Below are 27,216 nucleotides of genomic sequence, written 5' to 3' on the forward strand. Positions count from 1 at the left end.
CCGCCCCCTTCCCCCCAGTCCCAGCCCCCCCCTCCCTCCCCTCCCCGCGCCATGCCGCTGCCGGAGGCGGCTCCGGCTCCCCTCCAGCCCCTCCCCGCGGCGCGCGAGCGGGGGCGGAGCCTTCGGCGAGCGGAGGGCGTGGCCCCGGCGGTTGGCTCCGCCTCCAGCAGCTCCTCGAGCCGGGGGGAGGAGCCAGCTGCGCCAGTGGGCGGGGCTCTTCTCCGGCGGCGGCGGCGGCGGCGGCGCGCGAAGCTCGGCGCATGCGCGGCGCGGCCCGGCGTGGCGCAGGGGGAGGCGGCGGCGCGCATGCGCGGGGGGCCCACGGGGCTGCCGGCCATGGAGCGGAAAGGTGCGGGCCGGGAGGGGACCCCCGACCCCCCCCCCAAAACCCCCGGTGACCCCTCACAGCTCCCCCCCGGTCCCCTCACGCCCCTCTCCCTCTCTCCCCGCAGTGCTGGCGCTGCAGGCCCGGAAGAAGCGGACCAAGGCCAAGAAGGAGAAGGCGCAGAGGAAGTGAGTGGGGGCCCGGCCTCCCCCCCCCCCCCCCCCCCCCAACCCCCCTCACGAGGCCTCCTCAGGGGGCTCCTGGGCGGGAAGGAGCGGTCGGAGCCCCCCCAACCCCCAACCCCCCCTCAGCACCGCCGGGTGGGGCCGTGACGGGAATGAGGCCCTAAGGGGGGGGTCTCGGTCTCCAGGGGGGGTCTCGGGGTGTGTGGGGGGCTCGGCTCCTCCTCACGGGCACGGGGAGGCCCCGGTGGTGGCTCCGTGGGGTGGGGGCCGGGCGGTAACGGAGCCCCCTGGGGGGCTTTGGGGGGGGTCCGAGCCCCAGCCCGGGGCTGCAGGCGCCCGTCTGCCCCCCCCAGAGCAGCCCCGTAACCGCTGCTGGTAGGCACCGGGCTCCCTTTGCTCCCCTTCCCCCTTTTTCCAACTCTTATCGCAGGAGCCGAGCGCCTCGTTCATTCCTTCTCTAACTTTGATGCTCTCCTGCGGCTCCTTTCCCACCGCAGGAATCTCGCAAGGCCCTCGGTGTGGTGAGCGGCTGGGTGCAGATAGGAGAAATTAAAGGATCTGCAGTAAACGCCAAACAATGGCTTCCAGCGGGCCGCCTGAAGTGCTGCATTCATTGCCGTGTACGGGTTCCTTCCCGGTCAGCGGTGATGTAAATCCCCGAGCCCGTTCTGTAAATGCCCTTTATTTCTGTAAGGACTCTGTGCCCACCAGCTTTTACACTTGCTAGTGCACAAAGTGAGGCTTGGGGTAGGCGGGAGGTTCAGGGTGCCTTCCTTCAGACCCGTAATGCTTTCTTAGTCACTTCCTCTGACAAATCCTGCGTCTTTTTGGAACTTTTTAGGTTGGTTTTGTCTCCCTGCCTGGTTCTCAGGCAGGGCTCTGAGGGGTGAAGAGTGTTACTCTCAGCTCTCTGGGAGATGTGTGTTATGTTTCCCTACTGTTTTGTACGTTTTCTGGTATCTTTTGCAGATAACCTTAGCACAATTTTTGAAGAGCTTCTCCTTGATCTTTGTGTCCTAATTTCCCAATGAATAATCACGTGTTTAGTTTTCTTCTTGCCTACTTTAGTTTTTTTTTCTTGTTCAGCTGCAGACAACCAATGCTGGCTATGTTTGCAGTGGCAAGGACTGTTTACATGTTAATCCTGAAGCTGTTGAACGTTAGCTTCCAGTGCTGGCGTGTTTTTAATAAATAAATGAATGAATCCTCTTTAACCACATAGCTGGAGCAGGTTGTGTCCAGGGCTGCTGCTTGGTCTTGTCACTAACCTTGATGTGAGGGGAGAAGTATGCTGCTCATAAAGTGCTGTGCTTACCTTCTGAAACTAGCTGCTTCAGCTCCGTTTGCCAGTGCTATTTATTCGATCCTACCTCAGAAGTTAAAGAAACTCCCAGGCACTTTATGCTTTATGTTGTACAATGCAAAAGGCCCAGCATCAGCCTCTGATTTGGAGGCCCAGCTGCAGATCCGTTATGCTATTTAAATACAAAGCTGCTCTGCTTAATTCTTCTAAAATAAGCTTAGCTGCATTGTTGTAAGACTTTCTCCATAAAATCTAAACTTGAAGCCACGTGAAATGTCCTCTTAACACACATTGTTCAATGGCAGTTGGTCAGATCACTCGTCACTTTTCCTATATGGAACAGCTGATTTTAGAAGATTAGGATTGGCAAGAGTTAGGAGCTGCCTCGCGGGTAAGTAAAAATGCAAAGAATGTTCAGAAGGGATTTAAAGCAATTCAAAATTGTTTTCACTTTGGAGGTGAACTATACCTGCTCTGTGTTTTTATTGTCAATCCAGTCTGGCTAAAAACAAAGAAAAAAACACTTAAAATAATTGTGCATAGTATAAAACTAGCAAATTGTCTCTTTCATCATTCAGTAATGAAATTGCAGCAATTTAGGTTCAGAGAAGAACGGGCTAAATTGTTTAAACAAAGTAAACCCCTGTAAATACTAATTGCAGTTCCATTTATAAGAATTTTTTTAATGGGAAGGTCAACAAAGTTCTTTGTTCTCTGTGAATCTTAGTCTGCTCCTCTGTCTTCTTGTCCTACCTTTTTAAAAGCTTTATTTGATATCAGTGAAGGAGTGAGTATGTGTCCTAATGTTCTCTTCTGCAGAAAGAGCTGAAAAAGCTTCTTGGTACTATGAAGGTGGGAGGTACCCGTTTCTTCCTGCTCCAATAAGCTACCCCAAATCTTCTGGTTGTCTGCAGGAATCACTAAACCAGCTGTTTCAGATCTCTGTTTAGGAAGCTCCTCCTAGCCTGATCGTCTGTCCTGCATCTGCTGCTGCGGAGCTGGGAGGCTGCTGTGGCTGCGGACCTGTCGCCCAGCTCCATTTCTGTGAGAGTGGAGGAGGAGGAGGGCAGGGAGAATGGTAGCTGAACGGCTTGGGGGGGATGAAAAGCAAACCTAAATAGAGAGATCCTGAGGTCTAACGCTGCCTGTTGGGTCGCTTTGTGGCCTTGAGGGAGGCATTTATTTAATTTTCCTTCTCTCTTTTCCATCATAAAGGAAATAGAAATCATTTTGAACAATTTAAATTCTACAAAACGAGAGGCAAGTTGCTGTTTGGTCTTTATCAGTGTCAGGAAATGCACATGTCAAAAAGCTCTAGTCCCTAATACAACGTGGGGAGTTTGGTATGTAGGCTACTGCAACGTAGGCTGCTGCCAAAAGATAATGTTGCTGAAAGCTATCTGGAAAGTATGGGATATATTTTATTTTATATTTTATCATTTCGTGAGGTGGGAAGATCTCTGGCACTATCAGGTGATTCCTAAACTTCAAAAAAGCCTATCTTTGGTTTTCTTTTTTTTTTTTTTTTTTTTTTTTTTTAAATGAGCTTGTAAGCTTAAGAAAAATTTAGTAAGAAAAAAACTTAAGTTTAACCATAAACTTGTCAGGCAGCTGGATCTGATGTGGTGAATTCAAGTGGTTGTTTTTGCTTGATTGTCAAAAATCCGGAATACTTCTGCATTTCTTATTTTGAGGCAATTACCCCTCAGAGCTGAGCAGATGCCTTAGGTGTAGTGTTTGCAGAGGTGCTTGGGGAAGCGGGGAGCTGTGTGATGCTCTCCTGGGGACAGTTCTGGTGCTGCTTTTCCTCCAGTGAATTCTAGGGAGCTGAAAACACAATTCCTGCATTGTGTGTGGTGTGCTGTGAGCTGTGCTGGGTGGGCAGAAGGGTGCGACGGGTGTGCCGAGTGCTCTGGCTTTCATCAGCCACAAGGTGGCTGCTGCCATGCAGGGCCGGTAGCACAGAGCACGTGTGGCTGTAACGGGCTCGTGGTGCTCCAGGAAGCAGCGTGGGCTAGCAGGAGTTTTTCTGAAGGCTTGGTTTTTGGAGACAATCCCTGGGTACTGTGTGGGTGGGAGTGTTGCCTTGAGTTGGCTCTGGTGCAGGTGGAAGGGCTGGTAACTGGCTGAAGCGGTGCTGGCACGTGCATTTGGGTAGTTTCATTTCAAAGGGTCCTTTCGTGTGCTCTGAGCCTCGTGCTGTGTGAATGACAGCCCAGTAAGTGGGGAAGATGAGGGATTTGATACCAAATCATGCTTCTGTTTGACCTGAAATGCAAATATGGATGCATTTTCCTAATGGCTCTGACTTATAATGGAATTAGGTGCTTGTGACTACTAATATTTTGCTTCTGGTCTGTGGCTGTTTTTTGTCTGGATTTTTGCAAGCACTCCATGATCAAGCTGTTCTTTGTCCTGGAAAAAACAATCCAGGTTACTTCTGCGATTAGGACCCAGGGCTTAAAAACCAGGCTAAAAAATAACTGTCCAGATTAAAAGCACATAGACAAGAAACAGAACAAGTAGTTGCATATTATATCTCACTTTTCCTGAAATGAAGGAAATAAGTGTATTATTAGAACTAGGCTATGAGTCTGTCTGCTGCCTAGTTAATTGGGTGTTTCATCAAGCCTAGTGTCCTGCTTTAGCAGTGACTTCTGTTCCAGGAAAAGTTGGCCTAGTCGTGCACAAAACCAGCAGTTGTGTGTGTAGGGAATGAGGGGGTTGAGCTGAGTGAGCCTCTGAGCAGAACGTTTTATTGCTGTGAGCACGAATAACTACGAAGGTAATGGTAGCCATACAGCTGTAATGTGTCGTGTGTTCTGAGAAAGGTGCATGATTGCAGTACTTTGTTCCCATCTGGAGTGCACTGATGAATTTGTTTGGTCCTTATGGGCTTTGTCGAGTGGGAGATGTTTTTTCACAGGGCTTTAAATAATTCTTCAAGCTCCCTTTGCTGCTGGAGGGAGAGCAGTGGCAGAGTTCAGCTGGTACAGTGCCACCATCCTGATCCCTCTCCCTCTTCCCAACTGGATGCAATAATCAGCATCTTCCAGAAGATGTTTACAATTATCTGCAATCTCCTGGCCAGACTCTTTCTTCCTCTGCAACTGAAGACCAGTAGAATTGCTAGATGAAGACAGATCGGGAAGTTGGTAATCTTTCTGTCTTTACACTCTTTCCAGTTTATTATTGCATTTCTTGCTCGTACCACCTCCTTGCTGTCTTTGGAGAGCCCTGGAGTTCTGGCAGCCCGCTTCAGTTCCTCTTCAGCTTGCTTCTTGAAGACTTTGCCTGGGATCGGGATCTCAGGTTGTTTTCCTCGCTTGTCTTTCATAATTAATACCAGGGCCACATCTTTCATAAGTATTTTGAACGTACATCGAGAGCCAGAACTTGATGCCTCGCCCACGAGGTTTTTCATTCAAATCCAGAAGTGATGATCAGACTTCAGCGTGACAGGCCGTAACGTAAGCTCTGCTGGTTTCCATGGAAGTTCTCAGTTTGTGTAGCTGGGAGAGCAGACGCTTCTCCAAACAGCTCGTTAAGTGCTTCTGTGGGGGAGTAGCTGTGGGGAGCGAGAAACTTAATTGCCTCTGTTATTTGTACATTGGTGGCATTGTCATGTGAAATTCATTATTACTTACCTTCCAACTGAACTCCCACTGATCTGCTAAACAGAAGTATGTTCCGGTGCCTCTGCATTCAGTTCTTTGGGAATGAAGTGTTCCCAAACTGGTCCTGGAGGTTCTCTGCAGTGATCCACGATCGTTGCTTCGATTTCCAGCTCTAGCTCTGGAGCGACTGACCTACAGCAGCAAGCACGGCAGATCCGCCGCCCTGGCAGCGACTGCCAGTTCTCTATTCAGAAAAATAGGGGTGGGAGAATGAATGAATTGCACGTAATTACGAAGTAATGGGGGTTATAGGCTCGTAGCTCCCCCACAACAGATGCTTCTCCCAGACTCCCTCAAATACTTAGAAAATTGAGTAGAAGGGGTAAGGTGCATACAAGCAGGGAAGTACTTCTGCAATACAGACCTGAGTTCATACTCAGAGTTTGGGTTTAGACTGGCAGTGTTTATTGAACACGAGGTTTGCTTGCAGATCTCCAGGTAAGCACGTTGGAGGCTGGCAGCAGCAGCAGTCATTGCCCTGCCTCAATGTGCCTTAACACGACCCTGGAATTGGGGCACATGGAGGAACAGCAATGAGATGCAGTCTGCGAGCTGCTCCCCTTACAGACACACTGTCTTGATACACAGGTGTGAGAACGGGGGAGAGATTTTAAATGTGGGCTTTTTACCACACCATATGGAGCTTCAGGTCTCTTTTTTTTTTCCCCCTAATGAAAACAAGGAACCTCTGACAGCACTCGAAGCAAGGTCTTGCCCTGCTCTACAGCCGTGCAAGTCTGTGGGCGGGTGGTTACAGTGGAAAGGGTGTTACGGTGCTTTTATCCGTGTCCTACGGGGTGAGCCGGGTTGCTCATCACTTTAAATTTCACCAATGAATTATGTTTAAGGATGCAAGTTTAATGTAATTCCTCCCAGAGAAGGAATGACAACTTTTAGTGCTGCCGGCGGCGTAAAAATCACTTAGGAAAGCGATCGTCCTTGGCTTCCTACAGATAGCTTCAGACCTCCCAATACCAAGGGCACAGCGATGTGAGGTGAAGAGAAGGACTAAGGAAAGCATTTTTCCTTTGCTCATACATGCGGATGATGGGTGTGACAAAAGTGATTTGGACTGAGTGTGTTTACTGCCTTCTGTGAGGGCAGGAAGGGTCCGGATTGTATCCCTTCAAAGCAGGTAGAAACGTAGCACACGTTTCCAGTGTTTTAAGGACAAGGGAAGGGCCTTTTGAAGAAGTCACTTGCTGGCCTTGAATAGGAGAACCAAACATCTCTCCCAAGCATTTTGGTACGTAAGTTACTGGCATGGAGGAAACAAGATCCGAGTTGTGGCAGTGAAGCTGTGGAGGCAGTGCTGGTGCCAAACAGTATGAACAGCCCTGCTTTTCCCTGCTTTCCTCTTTTTTCTGTGCTCCCCCCCACTTTGGCTATTGGAGCCTGCTTCAGAGCAAACTTGGAAGAGCACACACCTCGTGCGACCAGGGCTTCTTAATGTGCCTTTACCTTACTTCTAGTGGGCAGGCCAGCTAAGTGATCCCATGGGAGACAGACGGGAATACAAACAAGTTTTTTTTCAACTCCCTGAATGCCTTTGTAAGGAGTGAGTGATTGAAGCCTTGGTTCCTCCACATGGCTGCACTGTCCCCGCTGTGCATGGCAGGGGCAAGTGGAGTTGTTGGGCAACAAATGGAGTGAACGAGGAGCAAAATGGTGTCTGCAGTGGAAAACCTGCATGTTGCTAGCTCCTCTTCCAGCATGAAGAGCTTTGGCAGCTCTTAATGCAGCGAGCTTTTCAGGTATGGAGTCAGCTGAACCCAACTCCTTAAAGCTCTCGGTGTAGAACTGCAGAGGCAGCCTCCGAGCGCCTTCTGCTCGCAGCCATCCCTTCCTAGCAGAGTCTCTAAATTATTACTCGCTAGTGTCGCCTTGCTGCTGACCTGCTTCCCCATGGCTTACACAAACGAGCAGGCCAAACAGGCCCAGGAGATGGCCAGGAGATCTTCTGCATCATCTGAGGAAGATGAGAGGCGACTGCTGCTGCACAGACTGCTCACTTCTCTTTACTTCTTAAGACCTGGTGGAGGTTTGACTCTTTCTTCAACTTTTTTTGCTGCTTTTACCCATAAAGGATACGTTTTTCTTGTAACCCCGGATGGGAGAGGCTTGGAATTACTTCAGAAAAGGCATTTTCTCTTTGAACGCCCTTGCTCTCCCGTGTGATCGTACCGGCACCCCTGTATCAAAGGGGCTGGGCTGCCGGCAATTACCAGCAGCTCCATCCCGGCTTTGAATCCGCTGAGCCACCGCATAGGCAAATAAAACCGGCTTGTGCAGGAAGATGAAACGAAGGATCTGAGCGAATCTCTGCGTTTCATTAGAGGGAAGATCGAGGCAGGTAAACATCAAGAGGAGGAGACGAAATCTCTTTACGCCCGGCCCCCGCCGCACCGAATTTGCAGGAGGGACCGGCTGAGAGCAAACCCCCAGCCGTGCTGCGAGGCCCTTTACCTGCAATGCAGTGCTGGGCAGCTGCAGCTAGGTGGTGGAGGCAGAGCCCTCGCCTCCCTCGCACAAAGCTCCGCTGCGCTCGGGGAGAAGCAGCCCCTCCACCCGCCCTCCATGTCCCCTCTCCTCCCCGGCAGCGTGGCCCCTGAGCTTTGATGGCTCTTTCCAAAACGATTGGGCTGGCTCCGGGAATATCTTTATCCATGGGAGGCCGCGCTTCGTGCAGGTAGGTTCCCCTCTTGGCTTTTTTTTTTTTTTTTTTGGCTGGTGACTTGCAGTTTTTTGGGCAATCCTGAGAGAATAAGGACTTTTTTTTACCCTAGGTACAGGTTATGAATTCCCTAAAAGAGCTGGCATTTTGCCCTAGCGTTGCTGATCCGTCTCCTTCAGTAAAATGCTGCTTTGTAGTTGTGGAAAAAACTGCAAATCCGGTGAATTCTGATGATGAATCAGTGCATCCAGGGAGCAAAAGTAAAAGGCGATTGAAGTGTTTTCAGGTAGAACAGGGGTGGTTTTTAAAAAGTACCCTAATCCACTAGATTTTTTTTTTTAAATGTAAACCATTAACCATTTTTTCCCAAAGGCTTTTTATGTTTGTTTTGCAATGTTGCTGCAACCGCTGTCGCCTTTACATACCGGGTAGGGATTTTTTGCTGCCCGTAGCAGCCTTTTGTGCCTGTGGGAGGGATGCAGGCAGCTGAGGGCTGTGGGTTTGTGCATCAGTTTTTCTTTGGGGTTAACACTGATCTGCACCACTCGAGACTGCTTTAATCCCTGTCTGCAGTTGGTGTGGCCACTGGGGGAAGGAGGCGGCGGGATGGTATCTGGTGAATTTGCACAGCAAGGCAGCAAACGAGAGAGTCTGGAGGTGATTTCATGAAGCAAACAGCACTGTAGGAAGGGATGTGACCTGAATACAGCTCTGTCTCCCATATTATAACCTATTATACCAACTAGTGCTCCACGGGACTCGTCCCAGCTCCCCAGGACAGGCTGAGATGGGGCTGCAGGCGGTGTGGTGCCTCGCCAGCCCCGTCTGCGAGGGGGCAGAAAGCTTCTGAGTGGCTGGGTCCGAGTGCTTCCAGCACCTTCTTCCTTCATGCGTGAAATTCCCCTTATTGAGACGCACCGGGGCCGCAGGATAGCGTGCTGGTTCTGTGCACATCACTGGGTTGGGAGATGAATCTGCTTTTGAGTCCGTCCTGATGGGCTGCGTCTTGCACGGCTGCAAAAATCTGAAAGCAGCACCAGGGAGAATTACTCCTTGCTGCTTGTGCCACAGGTGTGGCTGCCGGGCTTCAATTCTCCTTAAATTCTCTATCTGGTTCCTTGCTCTGGGTCTCCTCGCCCTATTTATAGGGTCTGATAGGTCTCAGCATCCCCATTTCTGGGGACAGCATGACTGTAGCTTGTTTGACTCCATAGGAATGCAGCACTTTTAAAGTACATTTCTGGCCTCCCAGACTTGTCTCCAGTTTCTCTTACCCCCAATTCATAATTCCGTGGCTCACAAGGGGAAGAAAGATCTACTTACAAGCCACCTTGGGGCTGGATCAAGCTCCGGGGTAGCTGATAAATGTCTCATTAGCCTGGCAGCAGCGGAAGGTCTGTCTGTCTGGCGGTCCTGTGTTGTTCAGGACCATGACCCTGCATTGCTCATCCATTCCTGAATTCCCAAACCAGGGCTTGGTTGCTCTGACGGCAGACCAAAAGGAAACGCTGGGCAGCGTGCTTGTGGCAGGGATGACGTGGAGGTGCATCTTTGATGTAATGAACTTCAGTCCCTTGTTGTAAACGGCTGCAAATCTTGTCACGATCAGATTGAAAAGGGTGATTCTTCCTTTAATGCTCTGCAGGTATGGCATATACACATAGATCTAATGTGCAGAAATTAATTAATATGAGATTTCAGCAGAGTGTGCATGTGGTAGGTAAATGCTGATTGTGCATTCTGTTGCATGACCACTGCAAAATGAAATGCTACATTTCTGTCGTAGCTGAAGGTCAGTTGGCACAGCCAGGGTACAATGCCTGACTCCAAGGCAGGAGCTACGAAAGCTGCATCCCAAAGCCCACGTACATCAGCGTATCTCCTGGTGTAACCAGTGGCTGTTTCAGCAGTTAAACCTTGGAGCTAAATGAGTTGTGTTTGAAGTAGGGTGGTGGGAAGCCTGAGTTGCATCTGCTGCTTCCCTGGAACAATAGCTTCAGTACAGGAAACTTCCACGAATTCACAGTGACAAGCTCATTGTAAAGAATGTTATCTGGTGCTCGTACGTCACTGCTGTAAAGAAATAAATTCTGGTACCCACCTCTTTGGACAACTCCAGCTTTTTTTTTTTTTTTTAAATATTGTACTTCTAGGAAAAGAAAGCTTAATGTTGGTGTGCAATGCTTGGCCATTAAACCTTGCCAATGCAAATGAGCTACAGGCATTGTTTTTATTACAAACGCTTTCTACAAAAGGATATTGAAAATTAAACTTTAGAGAATTGACCGTTCCCGGCAAGGCTTTGTGAAGAGAATGCCTCCTCTATTTCTGTATAATGGTTTATAACACAGCAATAAACATGGTATAAACCATTGGGCTGGCTGCGAGCTGCGTGCTGTTGAGAAGAAGGAATCGGGGCACAGCAGGGATAGCAGCAGTGGGTTTTAGCTCAGGGATCTCAGTGCCCAGGTTTGAGGGCACTGCAGTGGCCTTTGCCAGTGAGATCTTCGTGTGCAGGAACTGAGCTGCCCTTTGGTGTAAAGTTAGACACAAAATGAGTGGTTTTATTTATGAATGGAGGAGTAGAAAAAAAAAAAATACCCCCTCGGTGCCTGATTTCAATCCCTTTCCAGTCTCAAGCTCTCAGGAGGATTTGCAGAACATCTCTGTGCTCCGGCTCTGCACAGTTCAGAGCTGCAGCAAACCTTTAGTGATGAGACGAGCTCGAGCTTGTGATTTTAGAGTTCTGAAGTGTTCGAAAAAGGATTGTTAAATGGTCATGTCATGTCTAGAAGATGACGGCAAAAGGCACAAGTTCTAAAACGAGTTAATTCTTAGTCCTTTGGGAAAAAAAAAAAAAAATTAAATAGAGGTTTAGTCTTCAAAATAGCATTCTCCAGCATGTAAATCTTCAGGGTTGGTGAGATGGCATCCCATCATCTTAATTTGCTGTAGAAAAATCCTCACTGACTAAAGGGCTGAGAAGGAGATAAGAGACTAACACTTTCATGGAATCACCAAGCTGATTATAACTCACCATTTTGTCTGGACTGTCTTCTTATTGTACTATAAAAGCGAACCCAGGACCTTAAATTGCATTTCTCGCTAGTGTATGAAAAGCTGTTCATATCCACTTTAGGATTAAAAGCATGTAAGTGAAAACCAGTTTATCTGAAGGCTGAGTGAGGAGTGCATCTCCTCTGTTATCAACAATCCCTTCTATAAAATGTAAGTTACCGAATTGCAGCATAACGTGTGTGAGATTTAACTGTTCTCTTTCAGACCTGACACTCAGCACCGGGGCCCTGCTGCCCACTCTGAGAATGATCTTCCAGAGCAAGAGGAGGAAATCCTGGGATCAGATGATGATGAACAAGAGGATCCAAATGATTACTGTAAAGGTGAGAACTCACCCGTTTGGGGTGTAGGTTTTTCAGTGCAATGGAGACATTCCTTAGTTTTCTTACCTGCTGTTGGGGATGAAAATAAGACTTTGATTATCTTTTTTTTTTTTTTTTTTTTTTTAAATTGTATGAAGATAATCACATCTCTCAAGCTAACCTGAAACAGAGAAACTGTTCTCCAAGGTAGCCTCTGTCAGTCCAGACTTGAGTTGGAGAGTTGTTTTCAGTGCGTGTTCAATGCTTTTAGCTTCTTCTCTGTGGCAGAAGACTTTCAAAATCAGTAAAAGCAGACAGTCATTTTTCTGATGGGGGGTGTGTGTGTGTGGAATGAATTCCACTTTCAACTAAACTTTAAATTATTCACTCTTTCCTTTTAAAAGTCATCATCTTAGTAACCATGCTTCAGATAATTTTGTGTTTGCAAATACAGAGCAAATGGAAAGATCAGAGTGTATAATTCAATACCAAAAGGGTCAGGCTTATTCTTTTTAACATAGCAAATTAAGTAGCTGGAATGCTGATCATGCAAATTCAACTGAGCAGTTAGCACTGCTGTTCTTCTGTTTGTTCTGTTTTCTGCAAGGGATGGGAAAGAACTAGCATCTTTCTCTGGCTTTTCAGGTGTTCATGTTTCAGCCATGGAATCTTCCTGCATAGTCCCCAGCTGAGGGATGCTAGGAGTACACAGCTTTCCTATTTTCAGTTGTGAACTTAAATGTCAGCCTGCCTTTCAGGCAGGAAAGCCGTTGCAATGGAAGCTCTGTTGGGATCTTGGCTGGAGTGCTCTCACTTGATGGAGAAGTAGCACTCAATAGCAGTGCTGATACTCAGACCATTCATAAGCTGCATTTTCCAAAGGTTGTTAGCCTGGTGAACTTCAGGTGCTTTCGCTGAAGAAATTTTTTTGTGATGCTGCAGCAATGATCTACATTGAAAAGGAGAAGTCAGTCGTTCTAGCTCAGTTACAGTAAAAAGACACTTTTCAATCAAATAAAGAGCTCTTCACAGCTCTTCCTCTAATATATTATACACTTCTTTGGGCAAAATCCAATTAGAGAACCATTTGCATTTGTTTGTATGATAAAGTATTTAAACACATCAAATAAGTCTGCCTCGAGTTGTGATGCTCGTTCCCCATAACCTGTTCTTCAGCACTTGCGTGCTCTCTTGCTATATCAACGTCCCACTGTTTTTTCTAGGTGGTTATCACCTTGTGAAAATAGGGGATCTCTTCAACGGGCGATACCACGTGATTCGGAAGCTGGGATGGGGCCACTTCTCCACTGTCTGGCTGGCCTGGGACATCCAGTAAGTCTTTATGTCTTAGCCAGCGTTTCTGGCAGGAAGCCCCAGGCTTGCACAAACGTGCATCTGTTTGTGTTTAGATAAAAACAAAACGTGCCTGTCTGTATCCTCATGCAGAAGTTTCTTTTTGATATTGTTCATTGTTGATATTAGTTCATTTTGTGAGACATGGCTAGCATGCTTTATAAAAAGAGGCCTAAGTCGTCATAGTCTTCACAAGAGTGCTTAAACCTTGTTTTTCCATGATTTTGTAAATAATTCTCTTGCATACGAGAGCTACTCAGTATTCCTGGAGAATAACTTCTGTGTATGAGTGCTAACAGTCTCCAATTTACTTACCGTGTGTGCATAGAGGGAAGAGATTTGTGGCAATGAAAGTGGTGAAGAGTGCAGAGCACTACACAGAGACAGCACTGGATGAAATCAAGTTGCTAAAATCGGTGAGTGCCTGAGAGCAAGGCTCAATTTAATTTGCTTTGGGGAGTTCAGATTAGTCAGATGCTTGATCTTTCCGGATTATGTGGCAGTAAATGTTTTGGATAAGAACCTCACGCTGTCACAGTAGATCTGCTCTTCAAAATATATTCTTGTCTAGTAATTACCTTAAGGCACGCAAAACTAACCCTCTTTTTCTCTGCAGGTCCGCAACAGTGATCCAAACGATCCCAATAAAGAGAGAGTTGTTCAGTTATTAGATGACTTCAAGATTTCAGGAGTTAATGGCTCTCGTATCCTTTTTTTAGAAGAAAGGCGTAGAGGTGGGAGCTCTCTAGGTAGCCATCACATCAGGGGCTGCTAAATGTTGCCTTAGCATCTCTTTCACCGCCCAAGGAGTCCTGCTGTGAAATCATTGCCCCTTGTACGCCTTAGAGCTGCCTGCAGAGCTCGAAGCTGTAATGACCACTGAGCCTGACGTAATATGCATAAGTCACCGAGACAGAGCTGCTTAGTCATGCTTTCAACCTAAGAGCTGCTGGCGTGGCTACAGCTCAGTTCTGAATCAGGATCAAGGTAATGTCCAAGGTACCTTTTGTGGCAAGAGTGCCTATCTGTCTCAACTCTTTAGTTTTGCAGGCAGCCTTGTAATAACTCCTTGTTTAAGTAAAGCATTACAAAATGCCAGGGTCAGTAATTAAAAATAGCAAGCACGTATGCAGTCTGTAACTTGATAAGGTGGTTTTCTAGCTAGGGTAGCATCTTACCTTGGCCTTTACCAAGGTATATATACCAAGAGGTATAAAGTGTATTGCTTTGAAAAATCTCCTGCAGGTCTGTGAATAATCTTCTAGTAGGCAGTTATTTGTGGGAAGCTGGAATAATGCATCCTTAAAATTTGCAAGTTAGCCTTTTTTTTTTAATCTTTCAGCTTTGCAGTGTCTCGAACATTATTTCAGTGAGAACTACCAGGCTGCGGGTTATAAACTTTCTAAAGTTCTTTGAAAATAAGTAGCCACGTAACATATTTCCTCAACTTTTTTTCCAGAACCTACCACTGAGTAAATGTTGACTTGAGGTATTTCTCTCACTTGAGAAACACATGCATGCTTCCTGCAAGTGTAGAAGAAAATTAGTACAATAAAATCCTAGAAGGGTGGCTTTTAAAGCAAAAGCACAATACTGAACGTGTCAGTAGTGACTGTAGCTGTTGGAGATCTTATAGACAAATAATGTAAATATTATTGGAGTCCAGGCTTGTAAAAAGTTTGTTTTGCTGGTAAAGAGGCAGGGTGGAGGAAGTAATTTAATTGTTCTGAGGATGACTTATGAAATGGAAATGTGATTATATTTTCAGGTACTGCTGGTACAGAGAGATCCAGCATTGAGTTTTGCCCGGGGCAAGAGTTTAAACAGTTCCAAAGCTTACATTGTTGGCTTGAAGCTGCTTCAATACTAGCAGGAAATACTAATGCATGGTTGCTTGTGTAGCTGGCTTCCACCCAAAGCAGGAGATTGCTACTGCTGCTTTAGGACCATTGTTGTAACCAGCTCTGTCCTTCTGTATTTTAGGTTTTGGGTAAAGCACTGATGCGTATAATGGGATGGTGCTGTTAAGGAGTGCAGCTGCTCTGAGCTGTGTCAGAAGGATGAGAGTTTGTTAATGTAGAAACGATTGGTATGGACTTGTTTTGATCCCTAGTCCTGGGAATTGAGGGCTCCTTGGGTCAGGATGTCTGTTTTTTTTCCTTGACTTAGTTCCAGATATCTGTATGGTGTTTGAAGTTCTAGGGCATCATCTACTGAAGTGGATCATCAAGTCAAATTACCAGGGGCTTCCACTCCCTTGTGTCAAAAAGATCATTAAACAGGTATGTTCTGGTTCTGACTGCACTGTTCCCCTTGACCCACTGAGAACTCGTAGTGGGGCAAAAATTTTCAGAAGAAAACAAAAGTTAAAAATCAATGGTATCTCTCTCATGCAACAAAGGCGTTCTTCAGCTATTTCCCTTCTCTCCTGCAAAAACCTCCTGCTACAGGTACATGTTTTCTGTCACTTAAACCCTGATGGGAGGCCAGCTTTGCTTTTACCCTCTTCTTACCCTCACAAGTGCAAGTAATTCTTCCTTTAAATTGTCACAGTAAGTACAGTGCTTAATGATGGGAAAAGCAAGAGAAACCTGTTCCTCCTACTGGCTGGTTGCCTAAGAAGAAACATCTTTCTATGTGTGAGGTAAAGGGGATGAGGAAAGTATGATCTTATTGTGGAGTATTAAAATCTGATTTTCAACTGCAGTAATTTAAGTTATGAGGAACTATTTTAATTTCATACTTAAAAATCTTTATTCAGATCTGTGTTTTCTGGAAGTCTAATAACCACTGATCACATCAGCACTAATGTGGAGTTTTCTGAAACAAAAATCTCCTCGAGGTTTGCTAACCATCATGGGCAGCTGCTGACCTCTGATTTTGCAAATTCAGTCAGATTTTGGTTCTAGAGATCCTTGCCTTTTCTAATAGTTGATTATCTTCTCTCTCATCTGCAGGTTCTTCAGGGGCTGGACTACTTGCACACGAAGTGTAGGATCATTCATACAGATATTAAACCTGAAAACATTCTTCTGTGTGTGAATGACCAGTATATCCGCAGGCTGGCTGCAGAAGCAACAGAGTGGCAGAGATCTGGGGCTCCCCCACCATCTGGCTCTGCAGGTGCTTTTTTCATAAAAGTTGGTGCTATTCCCCCAGTCCTCCTCACCCCCTAAATCATAACCGATTTCAGTAGGGAAAACTTCCAAATTCAGTACAGTGGAACAATAATGCAAGTAACACTTGCAAAAGCCAGAACTAAGTTGTGAAGTTAGTCATTTTACCTCAAAGATACTCAGGAGGTTATCCTCAGGAGGGAGGATACATTCATGCTGACAGCTGCTTTTAATGCAGGTCTTTTTTTTAATCTATCTGGAATAGATAAGGTGGTAGGACAGTCAGTCTTGTATAGAATGCACTGCATAAAAGCTAACACACTCAAAATACCCCTAGAGTAAAAAATGTAGTGAGGTCATTCTTGCACTGTCTACAAAAGTTTCTCCTTTCATTGCATGATGCTGGAAAAATGCATTTGGGGAAGTTCTCAACAAGGTGATTTATATGTTAGAGCTGCCAGTTCGCAGAAGTCAGAAAACTTTTAATAGAAACAGCTTCCTTGACGTGCTGACGTTCCTGAAGAGCTGAGGGCGAAATTTCAGTTGTTACTCTTGAGAATATCCATCTGTACCTGTGGGTACTTCTCAAAAACTACGGCAGTGCAGATTGGAATGCTCTGTCAGACTTAATTTTAGAACATCAGCATTTAGCTGAGCCTGTTGCAACATAGCTTGTCTGGGTTAGGTTAGGAAAACTCCCTTAGATTTGGTATTTTAATGTTTTGGTTTGCATTTTCTTTTCGGTAAGATGCATAATATGTGTAGCAAATGAAGCTGCATGACAGGAAGTGTAAGTCTTCGGTATCAGTCAAGCAAGTCTGCAACCTGTGACTTTATTAATGCATTTACTCATTTAATGTTTTCTCAGTTTGTTAATTCTTGTTGTACTTTCATAGAGGAATGAACATTTAAAATACCATTTGCTGATTGATACCTTTAAAGTGCTGTTACCAGATCACCTAGGAAAAAGCTTACCTTAAGATAAGAATCCAGTTGCAGTCTTTGACTATAAACATACTGATTTCCTGATCTTGCCTTCCCTTTCAGTGAGCACTGCACCACAGCCAAAACCAGTAAGTGTAACAGCTTTCATGTGTAAGTATCTGTCAACTTCTAAGTAGCACCCGCATTGTCTCATAATCCAGTTGGCATTAAGGAAAATCAACCTTATAATGAGATCAGAAGGAAAAGCGTGATTTGTGTGTGCTGTAGACAAAAACACCAGGTTCGGTGCTGTCTTGGAAATGTAGGTAGGTCTGTCTCAAATATATCACCATCAAATAAATCTCTTTGGTGGTTTTGAGGTCTGTTGTGAAGACGACTGCCTGTAGAGTCCGGGATCCCTCGTTTGGAGAATGCTGTTGGTTTCTCAGGACATAAATGCAGTGAGAACAGACAACTGTTCCAAGAACCTTAGTATTTGCTTTGTGTCTGGGAGGAGAACTGTCTCCAGAGTTTTCATTCCAGACTGCTTTCTCAGATCTAGAAAAAAGTAAAGCTTGGCTTACTTCAGATTTATTGAAATATGAGATACTAAGTCAAATTTCCCTGCTTGCTTCTGTGTAGGCTGACAAAATGTCAAAGAATAAGAAAAAGAAGTTGAAAAAGAAGCAGAAACGTCAGGCTGAGCTGCTAGAGAAGAGAATGCAAGAAATAGAGGAAATGGAGAAGGAAGCAAGCCCTGGGCAGACACGTCCTGAAGAGGAGGAGGAAGCTCAGAGCCCTCTAGAAATGCTCATAAAAGTTAGCCCACCAGATGAAGATGCTGGCAAAAAGACAGGTAAAGACCTAGAGTATTGCTGGCGTAGCACAGCTGTGTTCTTTCACTCAGTGCAATGAGTAGAGTGGGCATTTGTAGGAGAGGTGGCTGTTATTTAACATGTTTGCATTGCATTCTGCTCATGTAAAGAAGCTGGAAAACTTACTTTACAAACTAAATGAATGATTGTGTACAGTTATATTTTGAGACCCTTGTATTTCTGAGGCCTTCTTGAACAGCTTCAGCTATTACTTTGTTTAGACACACTCTTTCTTCTCTTTTTCCGCTCTTGCAGCTGAAGTCATTGTGCACGAGCAGTCTATTCTAATGGAAGGCAGCGTGGAAAAATGTGTAACAGAAATAAATTGCAATGGGGTGATACAAATGACGGACTTCCCAGACTCTGGCAACCAGGGATCTGTGCGACTCGAGGATGACCTTCACAATGCCAATGACTGTGGCGATCACTCTCACACCCAGAAGAAGGAGAACTTCCATAGTTGTAATTACAGTCAGCGAAATGGTGACACGGAGAACAGGCCTCAAGCAATGTCGGACTCATTCGTGCCCTTAGTTGCAGAGGATTCCATGGTGTGTCAGCCTACATCCAGCGAGCAGCAATCATTCAACGAGCAGGAGATCAGCCATTTGCAAGAAAGCATCCGGACGGAGATCCCTTCAGAGGATGAGAATGAGAATAATAGCCCATCAGATAATAAAGGTACAAGAGGAGCTGTGTGAGGAAGGGCTCCTTTCCTCTCGATGTGGGGGAGCTGTGTTACAACACTTCATCAGAATATTGATAGAAACCTCCATTTTGGAGGCTGAAGTGATCAGAACCACCTGTTTGAACCTTTTCCTGCCAGGGGTAATTTACCTGACAGTCCTACCCTGAGACATTTTGCTGTTTGTACCTTCCAGTTGCAGCTGTACATTAATTTTGACTATCAAATGCGTAAGTGCTTCCGCTTCAGTATACTGATAAACACAACAAATGTACTTACACATTTGTTTTTCATTATAGGAACATTCCCTTCTTTATATCAGCTATCGCTACAGTTAGGAGCTTAAATCTACAAATTGAAGCTTAAGTCTGCAAACTATCACTGGTTGTTACATTATGGGATCAGTAGCTAAGTGTGTTCTGATTGTTCTGTTCATGCTGTGGAGTAAAAGCTAACTGCTCTCGGTTACCTGAGATGAGTAAATGGTTTCCCAGAACTGGAAATGCAAGCAGGCTGAAACAGTTTATACAGCGTAGGGGAAAAAGAACACTTCAATAATTCTGTTTGAATGTGATTTGTTTGGGGGCGTGTGTGGGAGCTGCAAAGCTTGTAGGATTAGAAGATACGATACTAGGTAATGTACTGCAGTTAAAAACAACCTGGAATGTGTTTAAAAACCTGAATCAATTGATAGATCTGTTTTTGTATCCTTGAGTCAGGGTCAGATCCAGTATATCTGCTTGGAGGAGGAGGCAGAAGCTCACATTTGTAATTCTCTTTTAAATTTTTCTGTAGCGTTTTCTTGGCAGAGCGCTGCTAGGGAATTGTGTGAAAAAGCAGCAAGTGAAACTTAGACTTTGAAATTTGGACAGTGTTTGGTTGGATGCCCCTACTAGATAACTAAGTGTGTTTGCTTCTCGCAACTTTCTCCCAAATTGCTTTTCGAGAGCTACAGCTGGATGTAATTTAGTGACTTAATATTTTTGCTCTCCACCACATCCATTGAGGTTTTTCCCAATATATACTTTAGCTCTTGTAACTGTCTGTGTTGCTGCAGTGACTGATGGCTGTGTCAAGAAGATGCTATTCTCTGCGGACTCCTGTCCTTCAAGGATTTAGGAAGACTTCTTAAGGGTTGAGAGGCTTGTTTAACTTCTGGCAGTGCCCTTACTTAAAAAACCTGTCTTGATATAGACAGCCTTTAGGTCTGTGCTGGAAAACAGTCACTCTTGCATATATTTTCTTGCCCTTCTGCTTAATGGTGGTGACTTTTGGTCATAGATTGAGGCTGACTTTTATACCGCAGGCTTTGGAGAGGGAAAAGTTCAGATCTGAAAGCAAAATCTTTCCTGGGTGGGGATAGGGCTGTAGGATTTGGATGACAGATGGTAGTACTGTCCACGTAGCTTTAATCAGCTGTTGTACGTGTTGCCTCTAGGAAAATCGACTGCTGGGAATTTCCTTCTTAATCCTCTTGAGCCCAAGAATGCAGATAAGCTTAAAGTGAAGATAGCCGACCTAGGAAATGCCTGCTGGGTGGTAAGTTTAAAACCTTTTTACATTGACAGTTTAAACCTGCTAATTCATTTGCGGTATGCCGAGATTGAAAAGAATCCATAAAATAGATTCTGTTTTATGCCTGCTTGTGAGAGCTGTGATAATTCCAAACCATTGGTGGGGGAAAAAGAAGCAGGGAACAGGGATACAAAGAAAGAAGTTGTCCTATAAAGGCAGACTTCAGCCTGTGTTTTGGGTGCCTCCGGTCATTAGATTACTTCTTAATAGGCCTTTGGACAGTGTCGCATCTAATGTGTAGAAATCTGCATATGTGAAACTTCTGAGGGAGTCTGCAGCTCCTCTGGAGGAAGTTGAAAAGAATTGCTCTGTGCCTAGTTGTGCAGTTTATTAGCTTGTCAAACCATCTCACTGGATTTGCAAGCACATGAAAGAGACTCATAAATGGTTTTATTCTTTGATGATTGCCCTGTGCTGCTTTTAAGTGTTTCACATTTCAAATGGGAGAAATGTCTATTTTATATGGCTTTTAAAGTGGCAAAATAATTGAGATCTTGCAGGAAAGGGAAGCTTCAAACTCGGGTCAATGGCAGGCTTGCAGCATCTGGCAGGGCTGCTGTCCCTGTGTTGCTTTACCTGCCTCCATGTCACTGAATCACGGCCTCTCTATCACGATTTGATAGGAGAGGGTGCAAACTCTGAAACTGTCTTCCCTATTCTGCCTCTTTGCTTTGCTTTCTTCTAAATTGCCAGACTTAAGGAGTGTCTCGTGTAGACCGTTTAAACCGTGGTTGTAGGAATATAAGGAAATATTTAACAGAGATGTAAAATTCAGATGAAGTGTGATGGAAAGGAGCTCTGATCTGCCCTGGCCTTCCAGGTTATTGATTTTTTTTTTTTTCCTTTAAACCATTTCCAACCATGCAGTAAAACATTTGTTCTGTTTAGCACAAGCACTTCACTGAAGACATCCAGACAAGACAGTACCGATCCCTGGAGGTGTTGATAGGATCGGGGTACAACACCCCTGCTGACATCTGGAGCACAGCGTGTATGGTGAGTGGTGTCATCCAGGGGATTTCAGACCCCTGCTCTGGAGCATTTTGGGAAAAACTCATGTGCTGTGCACTCCGGGCTGCTGAATCACTAGCCAAGTCTGGAAAAAGAAAGAAGGAAAAAAGCTGCTAGTAACAAAAAAACCCACCCATCAGTCTTTCAGCCAACATCCAGACTTGTGAAATACCATGTTTCCATACCAAAATTGGTTTATTTTTTCCTTCTGCATGTAGCTTTTCCCTTGAAAGTCAGGATTTTGGTGTACAACACCAGCAGATTTCAATAACAACTACACTTTAATGTAATTCTTTGGAAAAACAAGGCAATTATGCAATTCTGAAACAGTCTTCATATAAAGAGCCTTTTTTGCTGCATCCAGTCTTTCACGGATGTCTTTAGTATCATTTCATATTTTAATCTCATGCATCCTCTGCATGTTTGGAGTCATAGTCTGAGTAATGCTGAGACAAGGCTGAAGCTGTTCCTGTGATAGCTGGCAAACGTAGTGATTTAAAAAAAAGAAAAAAAAATCTAGTCAGTTACTGCGTGTGCCTCTTCGGTGTCTCCATTCTGTGTTTTCTACAAATTACAGCTTGGATTTTATATTTTAAGCTTGGAAAATATTGAGCGAAGTCCTTTTCGCTGTCTTGGAAAATACTCTGTGATTTTGATGGATGTGGTAAACATGGAATGCAGTTAGGGGCATGTTGTCTCTGCAGGACGTGGGGCCAAAATATTACAGTGGTTACTCCGAGTGCCTAATTCAATAGTTTTTCTACAGCAGTCCTTACAGAAAACGAAGAATACAGAAGGTCAGAGGTACTGTTGAGTGAATATGTGAAGGATAAATGTGTCATGGAATTCAGGAGTGGTCAGTGGAAACAAATGCCAGGTTTTTTCCTTGTTTCAAACATGTTTTTCACATCTATAGATGAATGTTCAGAGATGAACTGTTTGAAAGATGTCGTTCTAACATAGGAAGTTTTAGGGAGGGAAAGCTTTGTAAAAATATCTGTAGAGTTTGGACATCGCTTTGTAGAATGCTCTGGAGGCAAAAGAGAAGTTGAGCATGGGAAAAGCCTTTATTTTGTACAATTTCACACAAGCTTACTGTAGTACAGTGCGATCCAAAATCCATTACAGACGTGCCTGTGATGTTTTTAATGCAGTTACTAAAATGTTACGAAGTAATTACTCATTTTAAGATGGTAATGGAATACTAGAATTTCCCAGCTTAATTCTTTTGACCACTTTGCTTCTGGCCAGCATGCTTCTGGCAGAGTTGTGCAGAATCAACCTGCAGTGCTTCTAACAATGTGTGAAGTGCATTAAAGTGATATAATATGCTCGTTTCTGTTTTAGGCCTTTGAATTAGCAACAGGAGACTATCTGTTTGAGCCTCATTCTGGAGAAGATTACTCACGGGATGAAGGTACGTTTGTTTAAGTCTTTTTTTTAAAATGGGACACGAAAGGCAGTGGATCCTCCTTCAGAAAGAGCTTTCTCTTGTGAGATAGCAATGTAAAGGCCCATTGCAAAGAGATGATTTACCCAAGTTACTGATGTTAAGGGACAGCTGTGCTTAACTCTTTGCAGTTCTTGTTCTGGTGTTTACTGTTCCTTTAAGCACTGGATTCTTTACCTTCTCAAACTGATCATCCCCGCAAACTTCCCTTTTTTTTTTCCCCCACCATACCTCTTGACTTTTTGTCCTTGCTTGTTGTAATCTGGTTTCAGGTGCATCCCAAAGTGATTTCTGAAGGAGGTAGTGTCTTTGTCTTTAACATTCCAGGGAAGGAAACTGGGGTATATATAGAGAAAGTCTTGTGTGGATGTCATATTGTCTTCTCTTTTGAAAAAATGCAGATCACATTGCTTTGATCATAGAACTTCTGGGGAAAATACCTCGCAAGCTCATTTTAGCAGGAAAATATTCCAAGGAATTTTTCACCAAAAAAGGTAAAAAGGAATTTAAGCAAATGTCACTTACCCCCTTGCCCCACACCCCAAATACACAGGAATGCCTTACTGGCAATCTTAGTCTTTCCTTTGTTTTATGAAAGGCTTTCTCTGTAAAAAACTGCAGCTAAATATAAGGCATTCTTTTGTAACTGCTATAAAAATATAATACATCTTCACATAAAATATTTATATAAAATATATACTCATCTTTAAAGTCTTCACTAAACAACTTCCAGTTCCAGTATAATTACTGAAGAAGTGCCTTGAGTCCTGAGCTATGTGGCTAAGGACACATTTTACCTTGTTGCTCATCTTAAAGCCCTAAGTAGCCCAGAAGAAATTCTTGGCTTAGTTAATACTTTTTTAAAAATGATAAATAATAATAAAATAATCAACTTCTGTTAGTAGTGTTTAGCTTCTTCCAGCAGTGCTGCATGTATAGCATGTATTCCAGTCAGTGGCACAATGTTTATCTGTCACGTCAAACTGTATAATTGATGATTTAATAAAGAATATTTGCTGATCAGAAATAGCAGAAAGGAAAAAAAAAAAGTGCATGTCTTGAACAATCTTCAAAAGCAGATAGCAAAGTGGTTTTAGTATCATTTTTTTTTCTTCAGCATGCTCCACGATTGCATCTTCCCAATGCTCGAGTAATTGGAAGAGTTTTTGAATTCGGTCTGTGCTGTTAGCTGCTTGGCATGTTCTGCAAGTCGTGGCCGTAGCATGGCTGAAGTGAAACCTATTTGTCTTGGCTTTCAGGTGACCTGAAGCACATCACCAAACTGAAGCCCTGGGGCCTTTTTGAAGTCTTGGTGGAAAAATATGAGTGGTCCCAAGACGAGGCAGCTGCCTTCACAGACTTCTTACTACCAATGCTGGAGCTGATCCCAGAGAAAAGAGCGACGGCAGCAGAGTGTCTCAGGCACCCCTGGCTTAACTCATAGAGGCTTGGACCCAATGCCACAGCACTACACTCCGGTTTACAGCATAGCATACACACACCCAGCTGCCCCTTCCCAGAGCCGCTTTTTCCCTTGATCATTTTCCGTGTGAAGTTCTTCCTTCAAGGCTTCCAAGATTTTAGATAAATCTAACCCGTTCCGCTGAGTTTGCTTGTGTGACTCAATGGGGGCTCTCCTCAGCCAGCGGTGTCGGCTGTGTTTTGGGCTTCGCCAAAGACTTAACTAGAACATGAAGCTTTCCCTGAGTCTCCTCACTGATACGCACCGTCTGTTACGGATGAGAGCTCACCGGTGCTCAGATGTGCTCCGTTAGCTAAATTTCAGGGGGCTGTGAAGATCTGAACTCATCCTCATCTCACTGACTCAGGAGTCTGTTCCCCGCTGTTCACCCAGTAGCTAACAATGGGGTGAGAGGTAACAGATGGCACCGAGGTGGTGTTTGCTCCTTGTAGAGCAAAGACCTCAAAATCCTCCATCATCTTCTAGGTGTCTGCTGTATTCTTTGTTTTCCAGTCACATAATTTTTCTTTAGTTCTAGCTGCTTAATATTTAAATCTAGATTTTTTTTTTTTTGGTATCATTTGCTTCTTCCTCTGAAGTGCCCCCTCCCTTTTCTTTTTCCCTTTCTGTGTCCAGCTAGTCAGAATAGTTTCTGAATTCAGTGATGTTTTCTCCTTGTTCTCTAACGCCTGAGCCTGTGACTAAAAGGTGACAAGGAAAATGAGCAGAAGCTGGAACTGACCGAACGCACAACCCTCAGCATCATGATGGGTGCACCCTCTGGCTGCAGAGAGGTAGCCTTGTTGCAGGCAACTTCTAACGTTTTAGTGAGCTGTAAATTTTTTGGTTTTTATCCCTTTCTGGCACTTTTTTTGCCTTGCTTGACGTGGTTGCTGTACCATTGACAGATTGGCTTTCACTGATGCAGTGTATTCTCTCTCAATTTTTGACCATTCGCTTTTTTTCCAAGAAAGGGCAGCAGCATCTGTATCCCAGCCACGCTATAGCTGTTGGCTTAAGAACTCAATGCTTGAAAGTAAAGGTTTCCTTTAATTTGCTTCAGGTGCTGGCCTTCAGAAATAACCTTCAGAAATAACTTCCCAGGATGGGATTGCCTTTAATTTTCTGGGGCATCAGCACAAGGAGAGGTGGAAGAGAATTCCACATCAATACTGAATTAGCTGTTTCTAGAGTTCCCCCAACTAAAGATGCCCTGTGGGGTTTCTCTGTCACCTTCTCAGAGGAGGCTGGATGTAATAATTGAGTGGGTTAATTTTTAAAGTTAAATCACGGTGGCGTGTGATAGTTCTACGATGGCTTCTTCGAGCCTTGCCCATCCTGTTCCAGACGCAGCGTATCCTACTCTCGAGCAACATTTGGCAGTGTTGAGACTTCAGAGGCACATCTTTACCCTGGACCAAACCGGCCTTTGGATTCGTGGCAGCTCTCAGAGCACAGAAGTTGCCGTGCCGGAGGCCACGCAGATGCTATCCGAGACGCTTCCATTGCCAAAGCTGCCAAGACCACTGTTAACGTCACTGTGTGTGTGTGTGTGTGTGTTGGAAATTCAGGTTAATGAGAATTTATTCATAAACCATGGAGTCGTTTAATCCACTTACAGAGTTCCTCCAGCCCGGTGCCTGGCTGGGCTAATTAACGCAAATCATGCTGCATGTTCTTGTAGGGGTAGGTCAGGTTCTCTATGCATATAATCTAGAATTAAAGGAAGGTAACGTACCAAATGAGTTTGGGACTGCCAATCTGACTGTTTTTTTTTTTTCCCCTTTTCACCTGGAGTTTTTCCAGCTGCGTGTCACTTCAATCTCTGTTACAGGAGGACTGCAGACAGGACTGGATTCCAAAATCCCCACTGTCCACGTACTGTGAAGTTACATTGGCAGGGCAAATGATTTCTGTTGTCTTGAAAGGTCACCCCGTCTCGTGTACTGCAGGCTGGCTGCTCAAAGAACTCTTCCTAAAAGGGGTTTGCACACTTGGAGAGCCCCTTCCCGTCCTTCCCTTCCCCCTGCCACCCCTGTCCGGAGGAGGATTTTTTTTTTTTTACCGTGGGAGCCAAGGCAGGAGCCAGCTCGTGAGTTGAAGACCTGCAGAAGCAGCTGTCGGGATTCAGTCTTGTACCGTGTGCTCGTTCACCTGGGGTTTGTTAATTTTCCAAATTGCCGTAAAGTGCTCACACTAAAGGATTTGTACTTGCTGTGTCAGTCTAAAACCTGAAGGAAAATACATTTTTATTCTTTCTACTTGGGTGCTTTGTCTTTTTTCTTTGTGAAAGCCATACAATAAACAGATTATTTAATAACTAAGCCCTACTCCTCATGTTCCCTCTGTAGGTCTGTTTTTCCTCAGCTTGTGGCCCTTAGGTTCGATTTTCTTTGCTAGTTAGCACTGGGTTTGGATTCTCTGGGGCGAGACTGTTTGATGGTGTTGGTAAAGATCTTTGATTGAATTGTAACCCATTTTTAAAGGGGGAAGAAGCCGATAGCAGGGTAACTGCTGCAGTTCTGCCGTGCTAAAAGCTGCTGGTTTGAATTCTGCCACACACGGTGTCATCTCTGCTCTCTTCCCTAGCAAGGTCTCTTAACAAAACCTTCCCGACCACTTTGTTAGGGGGAGGTGTAATGCTGGAAGGCGGCTGTGAGAACCAAACTGACTCCTCTGCTGCAGGAACCAGCAAATTCCAGCAAGCAGGACTGAAAAATGTTCCCCAGGTTGGTCGGTCCTGCCTCCCGACCAGGTGAGTGAGAGGTCCTGGGGCCGGGTGGGAGGGCGTGCTGCCCTGGGCAGGCGAAGGCTGCGGGGTGGGGGCTGCTGGATGGGATGTGGAATTAGGGCTAAATGGGATTAATTGGGTGTGCGTGGTGCTGTGCTTTTCCCTGCTGGGGTCCAAAGGTGATGTGAGAAGCTGATATGGGGCTCTGCAAGGAATTGGCCGTCTCAGTATTTCCAAAGAAAAGGTCGCAGGGAAAATGTGTGACAGTCAAGGCTTTTCCCTGTCTCAAGGAGACCAGCACGAAATCCAAAACGCTACCTTTTTTATTCAGAAGTCATTTCCTTGAAAGAAGGTGGTGTACAAACCCCAAGGAGCAGCAAATCGTCTCCCTGTTCCTCCCTCTCTTTCCCTGGCTCTGCTGATGGGCTCAAAAAAACCCATGTCCAACAGGGCTCTTCCCATCAAACCCTGTGAGAGCTGTGAGCTGACA

General features: G+C 45.0%; 1 protein-coding gene across 1 annotated transcript; it reads left to right on the top strand.

The window, feature by feature from the left end:
* Positions 1 to 290: 290 nt before the first annotated feature.
* Positions 291 to 26,256, top strand: SRPK1 (SRSF protein kinase 1). The gene is made up of 16 exons (XM_084301882.1): positions 291 to 349; positions 453 to 513; positions 11,447 to 11,565; positions 12,768 to 12,876; positions 13,226 to 13,313; positions 13,514 to 13,601; positions 15,073 to 15,179; positions 15,855 to 16,020; positions 17,061 to 17,086; positions 17,580 to 17,793; positions 18,068 to 18,493; positions 19,936 to 20,036; positions 20,961 to 21,068; positions 22,431 to 22,500; positions 22,935 to 23,027; positions 23,793 to 26,256. The coding sequence occupies exons 1-16, from the start codon at positions 307 to 309 to the stop codon at positions 23,975 to 23,977; spliced, it is 2,004 nt and encodes a 667-aa protein (XP_084158008.1). The 5' UTR covers positions 291 to 306; the 3' UTR covers positions 23,978 to 26,256.
* The last annotated feature ends 960 nt before the right edge of the window (positions 26,257 to 27,216 follow it).

Source organism: Netta rufina (genome assembly GCF_964035555.1).
Source record: "Netta rufina genome assembly, chromosome: 26".
Lineage (NCBI taxonomy): Eukaryota > Metazoa > Chordata > Aves > Anseriformes > Anatidae > Netta > Netta rufina.

Excerpts from the sequence above, each read along its gene's own strand:
- SRPK1 (XM_084301882.1), top strand. The coding sequence starts at position 307 with ATGCGCGGGGGGCCCACGGGGCTGCCGGCCATGGAGCGGAAAG. Across the intron at positions 13,602-15,072 it reads TTCAGGAGTTAATGGCTCTC|ATATCTGTATGGTGTTTGAA; the intron begins GTATCCTTTTTT and ends ACTTAGTTCCAG. Across the intron at positions 17,087-17,579 it reads CTGCACCACAGCCAAAACCA|GCTGACAAAATGTCAAAGAA; the intron begins GTAAGTGTAACA and ends GCTTCTGTGTAG.